Here is a 24,164-nt window from a genome sequence, read left to right as displayed (position 1 = left end):
AATGTAGTAGCAATGTTACAAAGTCCCAGTGCAGAGCAGGAGTCTTAACAGGGTTCCAGATGCCAACTCCTATCTCCCCCAGGAGTCTACCAGAACAACAGAGCTTGGTCTCTCATTTTCTTCTGATGAGCAAATGCATTAAATAACTTTACTTAGACCGATGAGTTCATAGTGTCTGCTTTCATGCATCAGGAGACACATGAAAAATGTTTATTGCAGCATTGGTCGTAATAGCTCCAAACCAGAAACAACCAAGACATCCACCAGGTATGGAATGGAGAAAGGCAATGTGATACTATATTGACATAATGGAATACTACAGACTCATGAAAAGGAAAGAACTACAGTTACATCCAAAGACAAGAATGAATAAAAAATATAAGTAATGCTGAGCAAAAGAAGCCAGAAAAAAAGTGTAATTCCATTTCAAAAAAGTTTAAAAGCATGCCCATCCTTTCTAGTTTGTCAAGAGATTCACACTCGCAGTAAAATTAAAAGACAAAGCACCTGGTGATTATAAACCATCAGGGCGATGGCTATCTGTAGAGAGTTGTGGCTGAGGGAAGATGAGGGAGCCTCTGGGAGTTTGGCAACACTCTGCTCCTTGAACTGGATCACAGTTAGGTGGGTGTTTGTTTTATAATTGGTTAAGCTGACATTTATGTATTAGGTACTTTTCTTATAGATTCATTATATTTTACAATTGAAAAAAGAAAACACATGACCTTGTTTGGTCATAGCCTGGCAAAACTTTGGCCACATCCCAGGTCAATTAAATCAGTATCTTTGGGGTAGTTTAAAATTTTTGCCAGGTAATTCACTGTGGAGCCAAGATTGATTATGTTGCTCACTTTGATTTAAAAAAAAAAAAGCAGTAGCTGACACAAACCTTCCACTACTTGGTGATGGCATGATGGCATCTGACTGCCATTCTTCGGACATGGCAATTTATTTCATGATTGCAGTTTGGAAAATACAAAGGGGTGAAAGCAGCCAAACTTAAATTTGGTAATCCCAGGCAGAACCCAGCAGTGATCAGATCACTTACTCTTCCTCCACCTCATCTACTACCCAACTTCCACGCATAGAGAGAGTTGTTTTCTGGTATGAGGAAGAAAGAAAAAAAGGGTCTGGTAAAGTATGGCATGCTAAACTGTAAGTAGTTGATGGTCTGGCATAAAATGCCACTACCATCACACACTGGCCGCACTAAAACCTACAGTTGTTTCACAGCAGCATTTGTAAGTTGGCACTCAGACTTAAAGCCTCATTTCACAACTGGAGCAAGAGAGGACAAGGAGGGAAAATCCAGGGGAATGAAGCTTCAGTGAGTTTTGCAATTTCTTGGAAGAGTTTCTACTGCCACTTAGGATCACAACAAGAAACAGAAAACTAGCTGATATGTACTGAGCACCTGCTATGTACCAGGCACTAGTTCCAGGGTTTTACATATATTGACTCATGAAATCCTCACAATCCTATGAGGTCAGTTCTACCAACAGCCCCAAATTACTTGCGGGAAAACTGATGCCTCTCAAGGCTGGGAGATTTTCCAATGTCATACATTGAACATAAAGATTTTCAAAGTATGATCTAAGGAATTTCTAGAGGATCCACAATCTCAAAACTACTTTTACCAAGACACTAAGATGTTCATTTATTTGTCCTTTTCTCTCACTCTCACAGGAATGAATATCACTTGTGATAATACAACCAACTAACAGCAGAAGCAGATATGAGAATCCATGCCAGGAACCAAGTCAGAAATCTGATCTTTTTCTCCCTTTCTCCAATACCACATATCAAATTAATCCCCAAATCCTGCCGATTTAACCACACCAGATGGCTGGTGTCCCTGCCCAAGCCACTCCTCACTTCTGCAACTGTCCCCTCTGCTGGGATGTCCATCTTCTTACTCCTACCTCTTTCACTCTGATGGATCCTCGAGGGGTCAGCCCATGGACAGGTCTTCCAGGAAGCCTTTTGGAGCCCCAGCCTCCTGGGTTGGGTCTCAGCCGCTCCTTTAGCAGTTCCCTGACACTCCACACCCTTACCTCCCTGCTCCATAACTGTCAATTTACAATTATTTATGTGCCAGCTCCCAGCACCACCTCCACTAGACTGCAAGCTCCTTGGTAGCAGGTTATATGACGTATACTTCTGTGAACATAACTCAGTGCCTAGATTACAGTTATTATTCAAGGAAAGGAAGCTAGTGTCTTAAAAGTAAAGGCATTGGAGTCAAAAGACAGAACCCTTGTATAAGACATTCAACCTCTGCGAGTCTTAGGTTTCTTGACTATAAAATGGGGATTCACAGGAGGTAAGTATTCAATGAAATGACTAAGTGCCAGCACAGTAGTGCCTGACAACAGTTAGTGCTCAGTAAGTGAGCACTTTATTATGGAAAGGAGGAAGAACAGACAGACAGAGGGATTCAGGCCTCAAATGGTGTGTTTAATAGGTAAATGAAAGGGCATATGTTTTTCGCTAATTATACTTTTTTATGAAAACACAATTCCTTACTGCTATAACTAACCATACATATGTATTTCTATAATGAACTGCTATAGTAATGAAATCAGTAGAAAATCAGAACAAGATTTAAAGAAAATGGAGCACGTTAATATCATTAAGCATTTTTCTTATGAATTCTTAGTTATATAGATCACTATTTACTCTAACTGTAGTTTTGTCTCAGGCTCAACCAAAATGAGTTCATCTGAGTCATTCACCTTTAAAAAAAAAAAACCTTTTCCAGCTTTGTGCATTGGCTTAGCACAGTTGAGGTTTAGAGGCTTCCACAAAAATTAGTCACAAGCAGTATTTCTTGTACAACAGGCCTCTTCCTCCTCTTGCAAGAAATCTCCACCTACAACAATTGCTATCCTAGTAGGCTCCACTTCTCCTGAAGGTCCTGAGATATCCTCAGAAAAATTTTAAGACGCCCCTCTGGTGACCAGGACCCTCTGAGAGGGGCATACCAGTCCAGATCGTGACCCGTGTGGACCCCATTTCTGTCTCTTCCTTTCTAGGTACTCTCAAGCTCTCCACCAGCTCCACTACCCACCCACCCCCAAGCACCAGGCCCATGCACACATGCATGTACATGTATGCATGCATGCACACATGTGAGTTGACCAGATGTCCTAATGATTCATTCCTCTGGAGCCTCTGGTGTAGGAAGCATTTTGGCCTGAGACTAGACCCTTCTAATGGTGCTGACATTCTGATGTTGGGCAACTGAAACTGTTTATATAAATGAGGATGTCCATTTATATAATATTTGTTATTATATAAAAATACTGATTGATATATATATATATTTTTTTAATTTGCCCTGGGGCCTCTGTACTCTTAGGGCCAGTCATAGCACCTTGACTTCCAAATTGCCTGTTCGCCATCTCCAATACTCTGAATAAGAGAGAAGCCACGCTCCTAGGAGACGTCACTGGTCTGTTTGGAGCCATACAAGTGTCTTCCCACAGAGCGAAAAAAAAGAGAGTTTCCATTTTCTCAAGTTCACTGTTTTCCTATTTATGGAAAGCTCCTCCTGGCTCATTTCTTTGTGGGAGCAATTTATCAACCTTATCAGCCATTTTATAGAGTAAAAATACTTCAACTACAAATTATACTCTAAAAGCTTAAGAAACACAAAATTAGTGATTTATAGAATCCCACATTTAAATAAACCTCACTAAGGCTCTTAAACAGTTACAAAAGGCTTTCCAGTCAGAGACCATCGGCTTAGCTCCTCATTCAAACCACAGGATGAGCTGACTCTTTGAAGACACGCATCCCCGTGTTGCTGTGTTGCAGGAGAAAACTGTATAATAATATTTTTCCTTTTTGGCCTTAAAAAACATTTGTCATTTAAAGAAAAAACATTTTGGAATAAATATGAGGTGCTTGGCCTCAGCACATCTGTTACTAATTTGTGTAATTAGCAGAAACCCACTAGCAGGATCCAGGAGGAAGGGCTGGAGAGCGAGCGCCCGCCCCTCCCTGGGTTTTCCACAGAGCACATCTGGACGGCGGGGGTGCGGGAAGGAGCCACCAGGCCAGGGTGAGACAGGCTCGCAGGTAACCAGATCCATGATGTCATCAAAGCCTTGAGAGTTGTCGCTCTCTTTCACATCACTTTCCAAACTTTTCAGTGTGAGTTTTCTTATATTGTTTGTCAGAACTAAAGTTTTTCTGACCTTGACAACATAATTGTTTCCATATCACCGGAGAATGTAAAAAAAAATACACAGCTCTGTATCTCACTGACAATGATAAATTGTCATCAGATAATATCATCTCACGAGTACACGGTGCCAGTAGTTGCTTGGTTTCAAACATGAATTTCCTAAATAGGGCTTCAACCAATGCATTTTTCTTTTTGCCTCTATACCTGGCGGGAGACAGCTCATCTTTATTAAAAAATCCTGAGGGCATAAAGTGCTTTTAAAATAAATTACACATATAAATAGTGCACACAAGCCATCGTGGACTTCATGAAACCCATGTGGGCTTTATAACAGTTTGGGATAGGCATGTCCTTAAACAGGATCCATGATACTGCTTAGGGACTTATTTGACCTTTTTTTCAAACCCCTCTGGTCCAGAAATCTGGTTGGAAATCTCATCAGGACAGATTATATTTAAATTGCCTCTCAGTAGCAGTTTGGTTGGAGTGCTTGCTGGCAAGGTGACCTCAAGCTTCCAGATGATTCCAGGAGGCAGTTTGTCTAGAGACAGACCTGGCTTTCTAAGGGCCTAAATTCTGGGAGACACCCCCCAAGACAGCTTTCTCTTGGTAAGGAGTTCATTTTCCCCAACAGTCATATTGCACTGACTGTTTCTGGATGTTTCTCCTTCAGTTTAGAAATAAAGCAAACACTTGCCTGGTTAGGGGTTGGTGGAAGAAAGTTTAAAAATGGAAAAAGATATAGCCATTCTCCTTTCCAAGTCTGTGACAATTTGAGTGGCCACTTATCTAGCAGAGTTGATGAAGCAGTGACGAAAGAGTCTGAAGACATGGGTTCCAATTCCAGCCTCGCCTACCCCTGATTCTTGGCTATTGGGGGACTCAGGTTTCCCCTCTTTAAAATAAAGGGCTAAACTTGCCATTCATTGCCAGAGCAAAGATTCTAGATTTCAACAAAACCTACACTTTTTGTTCTGTGTCCCAACCGTTCCTCAGGAAAGCAAGCAAAAGGAGTGTGGTTCCTCCCAGGCAGATTCTTTCCCTATGGACCCAAGCAATCCCAACAGAGGCAAGATAATACAGTTGACAGAGGAAAGCCCATAAAGCAAGCACAACCCAGCCTGCATCACATCATCATTCGTCTGACATGTCCTAAAGTGCCATCATCCCGCAGGCAGTGAATGATACCACCCACTGGCCCTTGTGAGTCTCACACACCACAGCTGGATTGGCTTGCACATCTGCCCCAGCCCACCTACCAGGATGGGACATTGGATAGAATCTGCCAGGGATATCGTCAGAGAACAAGAGCCTGGATAAAATTTACCAGGCTCCGAGAGACTGGCCAATGTAGTAAAGAAAAAGCACATGTCACTTCATTAAGTAATTAAACTGGTGTTTCTAAAAGTCAACATTGTATGTAAGAAAGCACAATCTGTTTACATTTGGTCAGATGTTTTGGGCTGCAGAGTGGATTACTTCAAAACAATCTGTTCAGAGGTGCGGGGAAGAAATATTTAGGTGCTTATAAATCATGCTGAGATTGGACAGGGTTGGCCCCAAGACATGGAGCATCCACTCTTCAAAAGAGTGTTTTTGAAATTTAATTCAAAAACACTCTTGGTAGAAAAATAAGAGGAAGGTGACTATGGAGTTATTCAACATCAGCTTCACATTTATGAAAATAAAATTGTTCCCAGAATGCAAGTTCCTTCCCTGAGGAAAGAAACTATACCCTCTGGCTCGTTCTGGTGTCCCCAGAGGCCAGCAGAGCACTCGGCCCCACACTGGCGCTCAGTCTATTCTTGTTTAATGAATGAGAATTCAAAGACAATACGTTCAGTGCTGGAGAGTGTGCATGAGCCTGTCTCACTCCTATCAGGACGACAGATCAGTAATGATCAGACCCATCAAGGAAGGACCTCTAAACACACGCCTGCTGTCGCCGAACTCTGCCGGCCCCTAAAGTTCTGCAGGCGACTGGCTCCACCTCCACAGGGAGCCTTCAGTTCTGTCGAAGCAGGACAGGAGAGGGTTGGCAGGGCGTAGAGAGACCTGACAGTCGATTTTCATTAACAGACTGGAAGTAACTGGCTACCTAATGGGTTTTAGAGGCTAAAAAAGCCTTATCACCCAACACGTGGCTTTAGAAGCACAAGCCAACCCACTGATATCAATGGGGGGAAAACGTGTGACTGCAAAAATGTCCCCTATTCAAAAATCCTCATTCTCTGCAGACTAGTGTCTTTCCCAAATATGTTGTTTTCTTTTCACTTGCTTCATTTACCGCTTATTGTCCTTAGAAAACCAGGGCTAAGAAAAAAATGCGGTTGATTTTTTCAGTAAAACCTGTTGCTAATCAGGACCTTGTAGTGAAAAACAGGGAATGGAAGAGAGACGATGACCCCAGTTCCCCATCAGAGTGGATCTCACAGCCAGTTCTCCTTACCACTAACACAGCAGACCACCCGCGTGTGGGCGCTGGGCAGCCCCGGAGTCTCCATCTCTATGGCGGAGTAACACCTGGTCCAGAACGCACTGCTTGCTGTAGGAAGCACCATGACATAAGACCCCCCTTCGACAAGGTGCAGTTTTCAAAGGGTGGTTCTGAATGAATTGATGTTAAATGCAATTTTAGACATTTTAGAAGGATTTCAAGTTCAGCCGACTGCTGGTCAGCTGGCAAGTGTTCGGGTGTGATGGGAGGACTTTCCTTCTTTTTCTCTACAGGCTCACACCTTCACACGAGCCGGTTGTGGAATCTCTGCAGGCAGCTAGACTTCCAGGCCTCACCTCCGCTTAATTTTGAATATATCCATGAGCCCCTCCATTGTCCCAGATCCTCACACATTTCTCCTTTCCCATGCTCTGGTATTAACTTCAATTACAAAACTTCTATTGGACTTATTTATGCAATTTTTTATTTTCCAATGAGAAAACAAGTTCCAGGTGGGTAGGGACTTGTCCTATTCATTATTTTGTTTTCTCTTCCCAAGATAGTAAACAAGTATTCCTACTAGACATCTGACAATGTCATATGACTCAAGGCTATGGGCAAGGAAAGAATTATTCAATTTAAATAAGGACACAAACAGCCCTGACTGGTGTGGCTCAGTGGGTTGGACACTGTCCTGCAAAGGGCTGTCAGTTCAATTCCCAGTCCGGGCATGTGCAGGGTTATAGCTCAGGTCTCCAGCTAGGAGCATGCAAGGGGCAGCCAATCAATGTTTCTCTCCCTCCCTCCCTCCCCCTCTCTCTAAAAATAAATAAATAAAATCATTTTAAAAGGGAAAGATACAAACAGTATGGTCTCAGATATATAAAAGTTGATATATATGCACATATTTATAATCAGAAAAAAACTTTGAGGATAGTGGAAAAGATTTTACCGGTTTAAATGTAAAGTTTCCACACTTTGGCATATAAAGCAGGACTCTTCATTCCCTTTTCTGGAGTTAATTAAGAAAATGGAAGTTTCTGATAAGGAGAAAAGTCAATAGCTTGTTTCTCTGGGGATAGTATTCTTAGCATCATTTTGTCTTCCAGACACCTTACTACCTCCAAAACACTGGAACTAAGAGGAACGGCAAGGTAATATTAGGTTTGCAGACCATTGCCATAGACACAGATATTCCAGAATCTCCCAAAGTGGTTTCTGTATGGCTCCTGGTCTACAGGACATCAATGTTCATGTTGCATGGCATGGGGGGAGATGGGGATGAGTTTGGGTAATAATACCAAATCTCACTGACTCTAAAACACTATATACTGTAAGAGAGACCATTACTGATGCCAAGGTTGGACCAACTGAAGACTCTAACACAGCTAAGGCAGCAAAGGGCTGAATCCTTAGTGTGAGAGTAAAGGAGAAGCAAATCTGTGTGCAGAAAGGACCTGCAGGAAACATGCCTACTTCAACACTAGTACTCACTAAAGGGAGACACAAGAGCACTTCTCCTAAAAATGGGAACAACAAATGATACTCACTAAATTTGAAACCCAAATTTAAAAAACCCTGCAACAGAGAAAGCGATCTCAGGTAGGCAATGTCCACAGGAAATGAGCAAAAGCCACACAAATGCTCTGTGGAAAAAACAGACTTCAGGAATAATGCCCTCAAGATGGCAATATCAATCATTCCAGCAACAGTTCCCCTCACTACAAGACCGGTGGCAACTACCCACAGACGAGACACCACTGTGAAAGTCCCAGAGCTGAGGGGATGAGGCTGAAGCACCACCCTGAACCCGAGTCAGAGAAGGACCACATCCAAAGGAAAGAGGAGCAGCTACACTCTGACTACATCGCCCCTCACCCGGGCTGCACAGCATTGCACCAAGAGGGTCCCTCTGGGTCTGTGGTTTCTCCAGTGATAAGAAGAGACCCCCAGGTGGACGTCCACCTTTCCCAGCACTACAAGAGACTTCCTGGGAGGCCCATTTTAGTCTTGCCTCAAGGGAATCACTGGGGAAATCTGCAGAGATTCAACCAGTTTTAGATAGAGGTGGAGAAGGGGGTGGGGCTTACAGCAACCAGCACTCAGATCTCACTCTTGGCAGATCTCATTCCTGCTTGCAGCAACGCTGGAGCAGAGAAACCCCAGCCAGGGGTTCTGCCCATCTGCGATTCAGTCAAACACTTCAGAAACTTAATCATAGACAGGTAGTGTGTCTTACAACTGGGCTCGACAATCAGCTACTCGTGTCTTCAGAGAAATCACTGTGCTCCTCACTGTTCTCTTTTTAAATATGACCATTGGCAAGAGACTTAAAAAAATCTAATTGTTTAACATCTGACTGACCAACTTTATTAGATCCTAAAAGCAGAGCAGAAAATCACCTACATGTAGAAGTTAAAACTCATTGGACGTAAGTTTCAACTTTACAGTTTTAACGGACACAACTTTGTCAGTGAACCTACCTATCCAAGCTTGGTGTGGCTGTACATACAAATTGTTAACAACTCTTCTGTGAGAAAAAGGCCTTCGTGAGGGTGAAGATGTCCCTTCATAGTTGTGTAATTTTTCAAAGCCTCAAACCTTTGCAACACGAAAACTGGATCTCTCAGAAACACCACTTAGCAAATAGCCTTGCAATGCTGTTACATGCAGGGAAAGTGACCCGCCTGGGAAGGCAAAGTCCACAGGCTCGTGTCTTTTGTTGGACCAAGGCAGAATAACGAGGAGGGGAGTATCCCCATCCCGAGGCCTTCTCAAAGTAGAGTCAAAATCAAGACTGACTTTACTTTAACTGTCTAGAAATTACCAAAAGTAATCAACAGAGTCTGCTTTGGTTCTGAGAATGTTATCTTTCAGAGAGAAAATGAGGAATGGGTATAGGTGTGCCTCACTTGAAAAAAATCTCAACTTCTCAGAAAAAGGAAAAACATGGATGAAGCCTATTTTCATTATAAAAAGGATTTACTCTCCCTTGGCACATTTAAAGTGCCAAGATTTAATTAATCTCAATTTTTCTGGACTAACATGATTGAAATGAAATCAGCTTCTTGAATGTCACTGAAATCAGTGATTAAACCCAAGGGCAAGAAAGAACAGTTGAGGAACTCTCTAATGAGAACTATGGCTACTATTTCATTTGACAATGTTTTATTTTGTTGTTGTTTAAAATAATGGCATATTTTTAAATTCATAAACATTTTTAAATACTATAGGTCTTACATTTCACAACTGACACCCAGGGTCAAATCTTGATATTCAAGATATGGGGTTAAATAATATTCTTCAAAATGAAGATGGCTGGATATAAAAATAGTATCCTAATTTACAAATACAAATTTGCTAATTTTTATTATAATCAACATAACTTAAATATCCTTTTTTTTTAGTCAATGAACTATTATCTGAACATCCTTGATGTCAGGGTATCAGTTACTTCTCCCAGTATAAGATTTTCACATTCAGTGTGTTCAGTGAGTGACCATCTTCCCAACAGACATACCTCAACATTTCTTGTTATTGTTTCTCAGACTTCTGAATTAGAACTCTAGATCAAGCTTACCTGTCATCCTACAAAAAGATTTTAATAAAAATGTAAAGAAAAGAGTACTCATTGGTTGCTATGCAAATAGAAAAAAATAAATAAAATTCCAGCTAAATATATCTTCTTCTTGGGTTCAAAGCTCAAGTCAACTAACAATTACATAATTGCTATAGTGTCCCTGTTTATTAGTAAAATCCATGAAGAACAGTCATGTATAATCCAGGGGATCTTATAAAAGAAAGAAAAGTACTATTTTTTTACCAACCTGGGCTGAGAAACCACAGAAGAAACCAAACCAGAAATGCACAAGTGTGAATGCAAAATTCTTATAGAAGAAATAGCATAAGAATTTGCACATGCGGAAATAGGACCACCTTCCATGAACAAGGAGAAGCCTTTGGAGGTATCTAAACTGAGCAAATGAATAGTCGCTGGCTAAGACTGCCTGCAATCCCTCCTGGCCGCTGATTCCAATGCCAATGTGAGCACCTGAAAGGGAAAAAAAAAAACACTTTTTATTCCCCAAAGACAGACATGATCTCTTGTGGAGCTTGTCATTCCTCTTTTATGGTATTACTTACTTACAGAAAACTTACAGCCATGGCATTAATAATTTTCACATATATTATCTCATGATGCACTCACCATTGTATAGGTATTTTTCCTAGTTTTACAAAAGAGCACACTGGCTCAGGGAAGTTCAGTAAGTTGCACAAGGTTTGACAATTTCTAAGTGGTGAAGCTGGGACTAAACCAAGTATTGAGACTGTGAAACCAATGGTCATTTCTCTATATTACATCCTTTTCTAGCCTAAGAATTATAGATTATTTAATTACAAACAAAGAGGTTTTTTTTCTTCTTCTTTTTTTAAGATTTTATTTATTTATTTTAGACAGAGGGGAATGGAGGGAGAAAAACAGGGAGAGAAACATCAATATGTGGTTGCCTCTTCAGTGCCCCCACTGGGGACCTGACCTGGCCCGCAACCGAGGCATGTGCCCTGACTGGGAATTGAACCAGTGACCCTTTGCTGTGCAGACCAGCACTAAATCTACTGAGCCACACCAGCCAGGGCACAAACAGGTTTTTTAATGAATGCTAATAATGGCGAATTCATTGGATTTAGAGTATTCATTTTAGAACCACTGGGAAAAATAAAGTTGTAATGGAATCTCTGTTACATATTGCCAAATGCTGAACCTGAGGACTCCAGGTATGTATCATGCCTCACCAAGCAAATGTTCCCTTACTTTTGATCATGCTGACATCATTGGCTCCATCGCCTATGGCCAACGTGACAGCATTTCTGTGTTTCTTCACCAACTCCACTACCTGGGCTTTCTGGAGTGGCGTGACCCGGCAGCACACCACAGTCTTACACATGCAGGCAAGTTCTAGGAAATCATTCTTGACATCACTTTCTAGAGCATGAGCCTATTATTGAAAAAAAATCCAGAATAAGACAAGAAACAATAAATTGGAGCCATCATTTGGGAAGTCAATTTCTTACTTCTCAACTAATTTCTGAACAGTTTAATCCACTTCGACAAGTCATTGTTAATTCAGGGTCACACAGGCAACGACCGACTATAGTTGTGAGTATTAAGCTCCTCCTAATCACTAAGGAATTATAGAATAAATATTAAAGACACAGTGCCCTTGCATGTCCTCCTTGACACATTATCATGCTGAACTAGACAGAGATAAAGTTCAATGCCAGAGAAGTTTCAGAGTCTCCCAAAATGAGGAAAAGCAAAAGATAGAACCTATTCACCACCTCACCAAGTTTAGAATGAACTAAAAAATGGTGTTTGTTCTCATGATGGAATTTTTGTTTCCTTTGCATTGTTGTTTGTTATACTTAGTGCTTGTTGTGATGGTTAATGCACCGGTCAATACAAAGCAGACAATCTGGAGGTCAGCCCTTAAAGAACATAGTAATTAAAATCAGAAGAGGCCCGTGCAAAAGGGCGGCATGCAGAAAAAGGTGCTGCCCGACACGGTTTCCCAACCACTTCCACCCTCGCTCCTCTCCAAACACGTAACAGCCTTTACATGTGCCAAGAAATTACTGAAAAAGAGAGCATAGTCCTTTGTAATTAACTGTGGGATTTTTTAAAGAAAACATTTTGCTGTACATTAATTAATAAACTTTAAGTCACCGTATCTTTGAATGAATCTTTAACAAGATATTCATAGCTCCTCACAATTGCCTCATATTCTTTTTGAGTTCTGTCTTTGACCACCACCTTTAAGTTTTCTCTTTACTCCCATCATGCCAAATTGCTTATTTTCATAATTTGACAGGTTCCTTCTTGCCTCTGTGCTTTTGCATTGCTGTCACCTCTACCTGAAAATATCACTTCCTCCAGGAAGTCTTCCCTGACTTTCCCACAAGGAAATAAATGTGTCTGCCTCTGCTCTCAGAGCATTGTGTTCATTCCTCTTGACAGTATTTGCCATACCCCTATGAGATCAGCTGTTCCACCAGATGGCAATCCTTAAAGCAAGATCCAGATTTTACTTGCATCCTAGTACTGTGGCCTAGACACGTTTAGTAAATAAAAATGGTATGAACAGAAAAATCAGTGAGTGACTATCAAAACATGCACTGAGGGAGATAATTCTCATGTCAAGGTCTATAATACCAAGGGGAAACTGTCAGTTAGCATTCTCAAATATAATTGCCCTTTCTGAAAGAGAAAGCGCATAACTGGTCCCAAATGGTCCCCTTTTCTTTTTCTTTTTTGTTTATTATCTATAGTGAAAAATTAGATTTCCCAGCTCTAAGGAAGAGGACCTGAGTACATTCTGCAAAGCAACAAGATTTAAGCAAGTTGCAATCATAATTTTTAAGGCTTTGACCATATTATTAGAAACACGGTCAGTTCTTAAATGAAAAATGACATTTCGTGGTTTCACAAGCTTCCAGCATTGAAGCTGAAAGGGTTCTTGAGTATCTACCTTAGCTTGCTTGTTCAGCATATTTAGACAGAGAGAGAATAGTGAATGTTATCACCTAAGTACTCCAACCCACCACACGTTGGCTTCTGCAAGCCTGAGGGAAAGTCAAAGGGCGGCCCATTAGGGATTCTTTCTATATTGTGGTTCCTGGGCAATTCAGGTTGGAGGCCACCAGCTCCAAGTCCCAGCTGACAGGTTTATCATTTTCAGTTGCTATTCCCTTGTGCAAGGAAGAAGTTTGTGTCATCTGGACAAACTTTCAACTGAGCTTGGCCTGCAGCTGAGCTCTGTAACTTTCCATGGTGTAGAGGGCAACACATCATTACGTCTGGAATCCAGCTGGATAACACTCTGAGCATTAAGAGCTAACAGAGAGCTGATCACGGGGGAAAGTACGATATACTCATATCCAACTTCTTTTGTCCTATAAGAAAATGTCTAAAAAAGATATATTTATTTTCCACAGTCCAAAAGAGAAAAATGATCATCAAAGTGGAAGACAAATATGAGATTAGCTCTTTTTTTTGCATATAAATGATCATTTCACTGGAGTCCAATCAGAGCTTTTGTTTTCTAAATGAGAAACTCAGAGAAGCATTTTGATATTTGTTCAAGATTTGGAACCTGAACTGCATTAAAAGTACAATACAAGTTTATTCTATTATGACAAGAACCAGATTTCCTAATCAAAGCAAATTGTTTGGCATTGCTCTAAAATGCTGCTATTTAGAAAAACCACCAGGGGTATCTTAATAGCAATAATTTGGTGTGGTAATTCTAGGAAGGTCGGGTTGTATTCCACAAATCACAAACATTAGCAGGAGCAATAAGTGTAATACGTTCATCCAGTTGCATTATTTCAATTAAATAACAGTGAACTGTGACACTCTCCCTTAGAAAAGCACTTAAACGGTCTATAGTCATTGAGACAAGATTGATATTCTATGAATTCAGCATTTCTTTGGCTCCTCCCCTCACTGTGGAAGTTCCAGCAATAATGTATGAAATATGTAATAGAAGTTTCCTTTCCCCTCACAAACAGGAAGTGATGGTGTATGCTTTGTTTCCAGCAGTGCCATTTGTTAGGAAAACACAAAAGAGACAATTATTGGGGTGAAGAAAAAGAAAGAATAAAAGTCTTAAGTGCACTCACCAAACTATGACCATTTATGATTAAGGCATAATCTCCTGTTATGGTTTCTTCTACAACCGGTTCCAGTTCCAGCTGCTGCTTTTTTTCAAAAACTACATGGCCATTGGAAGAACTTCTGTTTTGTCCAAACATATTTTCCTTTGCTTTCCTTGAAGGCAAGGGGGAAAGCAAATCATAGCAAAGTATACAGAGCATATCTTTTAACTCTAACGAGAGACTGGCCTAGACGTAAATCCATTTCGTCACCATTTTGATAGACTGTGGTACAAGGTTCGGTTTCAGTAAGTAAGCTTAGTGATTCTTAGTGACAGAGATACAAGAGCAAATTTCCAAATTCCAGGAAGTAGGAGGGTAAACATGATACAAAAAGAATAATTTTGAATGTTCTAAATTATTTAAAAGCTAAATCACCATCTTGATCTGGCCTTGAACTAAGGGTTCTTGATGAATTTGGTATATAATGTTGTCTGAATTTCAAGGGCTTAAGAATCACTGAGCTGGTGTGTGATATTGTTAAATAATGAAAGGGAAAGGCTAAAGAAAATTCATGGCATCTTCTAGGAATTCCGGGACATTTATGTAGTAAGTAAATTAATTAATTTGTAGAATGATGTAATATGATCCATCTTATAGTAGCTGGCTTCTAAGGACAATAAACTTGACAATAAAACAAATGCTAGCATTTAAAAATTGGTATGGGCATTATAATATAAGGGAATGTTTTAGGTGAAAATTGTACTCATACATTCAAACAACAGAATAAGTTTTCTGAAAAAGAAACTACAGGCACCAAAGTGTAGTGGGTTATTCCAAATGGAAACACCCTCAATGTCCCAGCTCTGATCACAGTAGAACAATCCCGCCCACGTTCACCTCTGCTGTCCAAGCGGGAGAATGTATGGTGATTCAACACCCTTAAAAAGGGCATTTTGCTTCCCTTCAAAATGCAAAGATGATGCTTTGAAACAAAGGAAAATTTCTTCTCTGAAGACCTTTGGGTGACTAGCAACACAGAGCAAGTGGACATGACTACAAAACTCGCAGCCACAGCCAGAGAGCTGCCCAGCAGACACTCCCCAAAGATGAACATCAAAGCCACCAGCACTCCAGGCCACAGCTTGCAAGTACAAAATGAGTGGGGGGGGGGGGGAGAGGGGGTTGGGGAGTGAGAGACAGGCCAGAAAGTGGATGTTTTGGCTTGGAGCAAAATGAAATGGTTCCCCAAAGATCCACCCTACGTAGAAGATGTTTAATAAAATGGATTTAGGCTGTACCTCCTCTGAAAGAAGAGAGTGTTCAATGTACAAAAACAATCATTGTAGTCGTCAGCTTTCTATTGGAAAATGTAATACTAATGATTTACACGCTAAGTTAAAAAAACAAAAACAAACAAACAAAAAGTCAGTCCTTATCTGCTGGCTCAACATCTCCTTCTGCTGTTCAGGGCCCAAATCGCAGCCTGTGCTTAGGAACCCAAGCCACCCGAGGTGACATAGCCCTGGCTCCAAGGATGATATCATTCATTTAGCGGAATCAGAGAAAAAGGTTCGTAAAGTCAGAGTGCTATGTGTGAAATTCAAGGAGCTAGGGTGGGGTGGGGGAAGGAGAGCAGGCATGAAAATTATTGCTTGAAGTGGGAGGACCAGACTCTTGCCTCAGATAACCATGTCAGGCAATCCTCCTCACAGTCAGGAAAATTTACAATCCCGTGTAATGAAGAAAGCCAAAGAGACAAATTCCTCAGAAATGAACATTTCTCTGACAGTGTTGCAGAGATCCTAAATGGGGTCCTAAGAACGCACCAAAAGGCAAACATCTCCTGAGGCTTCCTTTTTCATGAAGTTCTCACTCGCTGTATAAATGACTCAATCTCTGTTTTCCCCCGGAGAATGAAAACATTCCAAAGAAGGGTGAAGTTCATAAAAGTATTGGCTGAAATTTTATTTACTTAGGATTTTTCCCCCCTAAACTGTCTTCCTAACATCTCACACGAACCCTTTCCAGGCAGACAAGGGACAGTGTTTTCTAACTCTGCTTAAACTCCTACTGCACTGCCCCCACACCGGCCAACCCTCCTCACCAGCCTGGACTCCTGCATTTTCAGACCTTTGCCCATACTCTACAGCTGTCATTTCTTTTTCTTCCTGGAACTTAGCTCTTCAAGTCCCAGCTGGTTTTCACAAAAGCAATTTATTAGAAGGGCAAAAACTATCATAACTCCATTCAATGAATATGAACCATACATTTTTGTAGGCACAACACACAATGCTTAACCACAGAATACAAATAACACATGCTAAAACAAAAGAGCGCCTGTTTTTTCCAGGCATTGTAATGAAGGGCAGTCTATTACAATGCTGGCGTGCAGAAATGCATTAATGGTTGGAGCAACTGCGGCATTCACAGCCCCATGCCACCACAAAAAAAGCAAAGCCTGGTTAGGCCCATGTTGGCTTGCATGCAACCTATAAAGAAAAAGAGATGGTAGAGAAAAGAGTCTTTTTGTCAGTCCTCTTAAGGTACTCTATATTCAAACACAAAATGGACTTTTTAGGAAATGGATTGACACCATGATAGCATGCTTAAAAGAAGATAATCTTGACTTTGATGTAAGAGCATTGGGCTTGAAACCTGAAGACCTGGGTTCAGGTCTAAGGTGTGCCTCTAACAGCTAGTCCTTTGGTTAGTCAGTGGCAGTCCCAGGCTAGAATTCAACTCTTCAAATTCCTAGTCTTGAATAGGTTTACCCATAGAATCTGTCATAGGCTGCCTCTAGGTTGAGACAAAGACACAGTGACAAAGGAGCCGCTAAGGAACAGTACTGCCCTGCCAACAGTAAAGGGGAGAAGTGCATGAATTTTTTATTTCAAGCCTAGTTCCATCCCTTACTACCTGTGTGACCTGAAGACATTAAACCTCTGAACCAGCTTAGAAACTGGTTTCTTTATTAGAAACTGGAGGAATGGTACCCACCAGTCAGACTGGTTGACACCAGCTATGAAAACTTGGGCAGTTCTACAAGTGTGTACTAGATCTCTGAGATTATGTAGAGCTTTAAAGTTTTGCCATTTATGATAGAAACTTAACTTACTAAAATGTTTTGCCTGGGCCACTAGCCGTTAAGAATTAGGTACAAGATGCATTTTGTTTGGCCTACATAGTATTTAAAAAAATCTGTATGAGTTTGTGGACAAGATGATATTCACCTTACCAAAGTCCCCACTGCTCCCTAATGTCTTATCTATTGCCCAGATTACACAATTAATGTTATCTTACTGCTCTTGGAGCCATTTGCATTTGTGACCCTTGCTCATTCAAGCACATAATTTTTTACCAAGCAGGTGTTCAAAAAAAATACAATGCATATTTTGTTGATTAACTAGGAAATATGGAGTTCCGGCCAAGATAGAGGCATAGGTATTCCTCATAGGCATAAGGAATTAAAGAAAAAAAATCAACCAAAACAACCAGACCAGTAAGGCAGACTCCATGGGCGGGCAACTCCAAGAAACCACATAGAGGAGGCTGAGGGGTGGGGCCAACTGCCGAGCCTGGTGGAGCTGCATGGGAGGGACTCACTTAAGGGGAAAACTGAGACTCAGAGCTGACTGTGGGCTATGGCCGGAGTTGCAGAGGTAGGAGATACTTTCAGTCTGATACGAGATACAAGAGTCTGTTGGAAAGTGTGCTGGAAAGTGTGCTGGAGATGAGCAGAACTGCACTGCTCCCTCTCTGGCTCCTCCCCCACAGGCAGAGCAGCAAGGAGGGTTGCCCTGCCCCAGTGAATACCTAAGGCCACACCTCTTACAACTTATCAGGTGTGCCAAGACAAAGAAATATGGCCCAAATGAAAGAACAGAGCAAAACCTCAGAACTAAGTGATGAAGATATTGCCAGCTACCTGATGGAGAATTTAAAGCCCTGGTAATCAAAATACTCACAGAACTGATTGAGCTTGGTTGAAAAATGAAAGATACCCAAAATGAAATAAAGCAAAATATCCAGGGAACCAACAGTGACAGGAAGGAAACTAGGATTCAAAGCAACAATTTGGAACAAAAGGAAGAAATAAACATACAACTGGATCAGAACAAAGAAACAAGAATTAAAAAAAAAAATGAAGAGGTTGAGGACTCTCTGGGACAACCTGAAACATCCCAATATTCAAATTATAGGGGTGCCAGAAGGAGAAGAGCAAGAAATCGAAAACTTATTTGAACAAATAATGAAGGAAAACTTCCCCAATCTGGTGAAGGAAATAGATTTCCAGGACAATAGAAGTCCAGGAAGCTCAGAGAGTCCCAAAGAAGTTAGACCCAAAGAGGAACACACCAAGGCACATCATCATTAAGTTACCTAAGATTAAAGACAAAGAGAAAATCCTAAGAGCAGCAAGAGAAAAGAAGACAGTTACCTACAAAGGAGTTCCCATAAGGCTATCAACTGATTTCTCAAAAGAGACCTTACAGGCAAGAAGGGGCTGGAAAGAAATATTTAAAGTCATGAAAGGCAAGGACCTACATCTGAGATTACCCTATCCAGCAAAGTTATCATTTAGAATGGAAGAGCAGATAAAGTGCTTCCCAGATAAGGTCAAGTTAAAGGAGTGCATCATTACCAAGCACTTACTATATGAAATGTTAAAGGGAATTATCTAAGAAAAAGAAGAAGGTCAAAACTATGAACAGTAAAATGACAACAAACTCATAACTATCAATGAATTAACCTAAAAGAAGATAAAAACAATGAAAACAAAAACTAAGCAAACATCCAGAACAAGAACAGAATCAGAGAAATGGACATCATACAGAGGGAGATCAGTGGGGAAGAGGAAGGGAGAAACAGGGGAAAAAGGTACCAGAAAGAAGAAGCATAATCAGTGGGTATAAAATAGACAGGGAAAGATAAAAATGGTAGAGGAAACAGAGGACTCAAAGAACTTATGTGTACCACCGATGGACATGAACTAAGTGGGGAAGAATGCTGGAGGGTTGAGAGGGACAGGGTGGAAGGAGAATAAAGGGGGAAAAATTAAGAAAACTGTGAGAACATAATCAATAAAAAACACTTTTTAAAAAGTAGGAAATATATTCGGGGTCTATCACCAGTATACTTCTCAGAAGCTGTGGAATCACTGCATGGTTGAGTTAGTTATGACATGAGTTTTCTAACCATAAAGCCTATGCCTAATGAAACATGGAATGAGTGAGGTCGCCTGAAAGCAAAATTACATTCTCAGTCTGTTCGAGCAGAAGACATATATGTGCTGGTGAAATGTAATCAATGCATTAATCTTCTGATAAACCATGTCAGAATTTAATTGCAGATTTCTGGGCATGCCCTCAATACTAAAGCAGCTATGGCAGCAAAATTAACGCAGCACTTAAAGTGTCTAGAATGGTTTCACGACACTAAGTTTGAAATAAGCCTTATGCATGATACTCATGAAAATTACATGTCCATGTTTATGAAGTAATCTAAACACATTTGACAGGTTTCAATGTAAGCATTTAGGTCATTTCTTCCCAATAGCTATTATCACTTAGATCCTGTCCTTCTGATACACTTTTGTTTTTTTGGTTGGTTGGTTGGTTTTGTACGTACTCTCACTGAAGTTCATACAAAACAAAAGTATAAAACAAAAAAAGTTAGTGGCATAAATTTATGATTAAGTACAAAACAAAAAGTACAAAACAAAAAAGTTAGTGGCATAAATTTATGATTTCAATATTTCACCTCCAAATCTATGGGCTTTAACATGCTGTACTGTGCCAGATAAAATGAGCACCCATGTTTTTGTGTGCATTATACATGGGATTATTATACCCATGGTATATAATGATCATACCCATGTGTAATGTGCACCCTTATTTTTCCCTCAAAAATTTGAACAAAAACAGTGCACATTATACATGGCAAAACACAGTAAGTAACCAAGATTAGAATTATAGACCACCTCTAGCAATAATTTTTCTTAGATGTCCTTCCTCCCCCATTTTAATATTAAGCAAAGTAATATTAAAAAGGGATTGATTTCTCTTATATAGAATTTTCTACCATGCACTGTCTTCTCTGTCTTAGACTCTAAAAATGAGGTGATAACCAACTCTGGTTGGTTAAAATAAACATTATTTTATTTCTGGGTTGAAATAAACATTATTTGCCAGTCAGTTAAGCAAGGTGGCCTCAAGGCTCCTGAAATAATTAGCCTAGGTAGAAATTACTTATTTTTTCCCTCTGAATATCTTTTTCTTCTCACTAAAGAGAAGAAAATTTTCTCCTCGTTAAGGAGGAGATAATTTTTCCTACTTGTAAGAGTATTGAATAAATAGTATTATAACTTCAGATAATACAAAGAACCATAAAGAAGAAAGCAATGATGATACATACATAATTTTATCACTCAGGGAAAACAACTTTATATATGTCCCCCAGAGTTTGATGGGCAGGTAAGTAGACAGATATGAGTATAGATATATAGTATTTATACATACACAGGGGTGAGCAAAAGTAGGCTTACAGTTGTTTGTATGGAAAATAATACAATAATAAATAATAATACGAGAACAAACTTTTATGTACTTACAATTGTAAACCAACTTTGTCCACCCCTGTACATACAAACATACATATACATACTTTTTATCTTAAAAAAGGGATCATACACTGCACAATATTTTATAATCTCATCTTTTATTTAAATATATCCTGGATATCTTCCAATGTCAATAAATACATAATCATCTTTAATGACTGCATAGTATTCCAATGCATGTATATAGCATAGTAATTAACAAAATTCCTGTGGCTGGGTATCTGAGTAATTTCTAATAGTTTATTACCATAACTGATGCAGCAATGAATATTTCTATATATGTATGTCCCATCTTAATTCTTAATATTTTTAATTTTTAGGGCAGAATCAAGCTAGAGTTTTTGCATTTTAACAAGTGCCCTTGGTAACACTGATCACTCATTATCATGTAAGAGTTAACAGGAGTTACTTGTCAATGCATAATTTTAAAGGCTAACAGTGGAAATGATTGGAAATCATTTTTTAAAACAAGTTGGGGGACGTTGGAAGCCTGAAGACATTAATTCACCACTGATGTCAAACTTGTTTGACACCAAAATGAATAGAATTTTAGGAACACGCAGAAAGGGCTCATAGGAAACTATGGAATGTCTTTCTACTTTCTCACTGTGTGATCTTCCTTTGCCTCTCTCTCCCTTCTCTCCTCTCCTCCCTTCCTCCTTCCTTAACTCTTACTTACCTGAGATCTTCTCTGACTTCCACTGCCGAGTTCCCGGCTATAATGAACACTTCATTCATGTCGTCAGTCAGCATGTTGCAGGCATAGCCAATGTTGATGGCCGTTTCTGATACAAAACAAAGCATACTTCAGTTAGAACATCACTTGATAATATAAGCACCCTGTGTGCTGTATCTTACAGGTTCCCTTGATGTCAGAGAGAGCACAATGGCAACACAATGCAAGAGATGCAGAGGGAAAATCAAAACCCTGGCTCCCATGATCAAATTTACCAATTGCTAAATCCATGGATCATTAGCAAAATCTGTGAGTCCTCAGTTTTCTCGTCTATTTTTTAGCCGAGGTTGCAAATACAGCCTTTGGGAAATTAAAATACAAAACTTAGCTGTTTTTCAATTTTGATATGGTAAGCAAATTGAAAAACAACTCACAAAATGTTTAGTTAAGCAGCAAAAATGCTCTTATGACATTTTTATAGTTCTCCCATGTGCAATATTGTCATTTTCCCATTAAGTGAATGGGCTGCAGCTACTAGCTGACTGGAAAACCACATGATATTGGGCATTCCTACCACTACTTTTCAGAAATAGAGCCTAGGATAGTAGGTAACCCTTCCATTTTCAATAAAGCAATTTGATTCTAATTTTATTGAGTTCTTAGACTCAGCCTAATTCTATGGAGTCATTAGATTTCTCTGTCCTAAGTCAAGGAAAGCAACTGATACAATCTCAGCATATCCTTTGTTTAAGCCACAGAAATTAAGGCTAAATAATAGTAAACTTGGAGATATTCATAACTAATTAAACAGATGTACATACTGATCAACATCAAACTCCAGGAAGTCTGTAGTAACACACTACACAGCTCAACTTTCTGTTTATTTTTTTTGTGACCAGTGACTTGGTTGAGTGCATAACTGATTTATCATATCTGAAAATCCTCCAATGTTCTAAAAATATCTAGCAGGTAGATAGATCTGAAAGTCATGTGTTCGCCAGTTAACTGAATATTTCTGGGTTACTGAGAGCCAAGCATAAAATCATTTTTGTTTTAACCATTACTGTAGCAACAGATCCAGAATGTACTGATCCCCTCTTTTTTCTTAGGAAACAGTATTATGAACATAACCACTCTTTCTCTGATGGACTTGGCATTTTGTCCTGTCTGAAAGTAGGTCCTCTCATTACACCACTGCGTGGGAAGACCTGGAATTCAGCCAAGTCAGACCAGTACAGCTGTGGTTGTTGTTAAAACACCAAAATACTTCCACACCAGCTGATGAATGGTTGCTTCTCTGAGCCTTCCCAAAGCCTGCCCGCTGCCCCGATCCCTCCTTTAAGATCCCCAAACCTCCCTGCACAGCATCAAGAGACTAAAAGAGTTGTTCTAAGGTCCCCAATGTCCTGCTTCAGCACTATACCAGCCTCTGTTCTCATTGGAGACAATGCTCATGTAAACCAATAGTTAAACATTTTTAATTCCATCATTGACTATAGGTTTAACTATTATGTTTAAGAAGTGAGCTAGTTGAAATTCAACAGGCTACAGGGTATACTATAGAAGATATTTCTTAATTTGTTTTTATTTTTAAATAGCAAATTCTTTCTTATTTATTTTTTATTCTATTTTTTCCATTTCTATGTGTCCCCCTTATACCCTCCTTGCAATCACCGTTGTCCACGCCCATGAGTCCTTTTCCCTTTTTGCTCAATCCTTCTACCCCCTACCACCCCCACCACAAGCTGTCATCCAGCTCTCTATCTATGAGTCTGTGTCTATTTTGCTTGTTAATTCAGTTTGGTCATTAGAGTCCACATATGAATGAAGTTATATGGTATTTATCTTCCTCTGACTGGCTCATGTCACTTAGCATAATGTTCCCTAGGTCCATCTACACCATTGCAAAGGGTAAAATTTTCTTATTTTTAACAGCCAAGTAATATCCTTTTTGTATTTTGACTTTTTCCTACATGAAGTACTGGGAAAATATCTAATTCAACTTTCCAATTAATTAAACTTTTACCATATGTATTATCACCCTCTGTTTAAAACATTATTATCCATTTTCAAATTACCTTGTTTGTCTCCTGTTAGGACCCAGATCTTAACATTGGCTAGCAATAAACTTGTAACCGTTTCAATAACACCTTCTTGTAACTTATCTTCTACAGCAGTGGCACCTAGAAGCTTCATTGAAAAATAGAGAATACCTATGTTAATATATGCAAACAACAGTTAAAACATCTGCAGCTTTCAGTCATGGAGTTTAGAGGTCAAAGAACATGAATTGAGGGTGGAAATTGTAATGCATTAATATAGCAAGCATCCTATTATGTGCAGAGATGGGTTGAAACAGACCCAAGAGGAGCTTCTCAAATCAAGCCACCTGATAGGCACACCAATTAATGGCAGAGATCCTAGAAGTTAGCCTAAACAATCAGAAGCCATTTGGGCTTCTTAAGGACGTCAGAACTCCCCAGCTGCTTTCCCACTTATAACAGCATGAAAGGGTCCAAAGGAGAGCCCTTACCTCCATCAGGTTCACAAAAATGTAGAACCATTCTCCTAAATTGAGATGACA

General features: G+C 39.9%; 1 protein-coding gene across 6 annotated transcripts in view; it reads right to left on the bottom strand.

Annotated features, from left to right (window-relative positions):
* ATP8B4 (ATPase phospholipid transporting 8B4 (putative)) overlaps positions 1–24,164 on the bottom strand; it is a 234,997-nt gene that overhangs the window by 22,793 nt on the left and 188,040 nt on the right. For all 6 annotated transcript variants that reach the window (XM_037156463.2, XM_037156465.2, XM_037156462.2 and 3 more), the window contains 5 exons: positions 23,659–23,770; positions 21,584–21,689; positions 14,310–14,457; positions 11,443–11,626; positions 10,457–10,680 (listed from right to left, as the gene is read on the bottom strand). In XM_037156463.2, coding sequence (XP_037012358.2) covers positions 10,457–10,680; positions 11,443–11,626; positions 14,310–14,457; positions 21,584–21,689; positions 23,659–23,770 — 774 coding nt within the window. The remainder of the gene's footprint in view (positions 1–10,456; positions 10,681–11,442; positions 11,627–14,309; positions 14,458–21,583; positions 21,690–23,658; positions 23,771–24,164) is intronic.

This window comes from Artibeus jamaicensis, unplaced genomic scaffold (assembly GCF_021234435.1).
Source record: "Artibeus jamaicensis isolate MK-2021 breed Jamaican fruit bat unplaced genomic scaffold, CSHL_Jam_final contig_548, whole genome shotgun sequence".
Taxonomy (NCBI): Eukaryota; Metazoa; Chordata; class Mammalia; order Chiroptera; family Phyllostomidae; genus Artibeus; species Artibeus jamaicensis.
The sequence above is the reverse complement of the archived record's forward strand: the minus strand, read 5'-3'. Positions and strand labels throughout refer to the sequence as shown.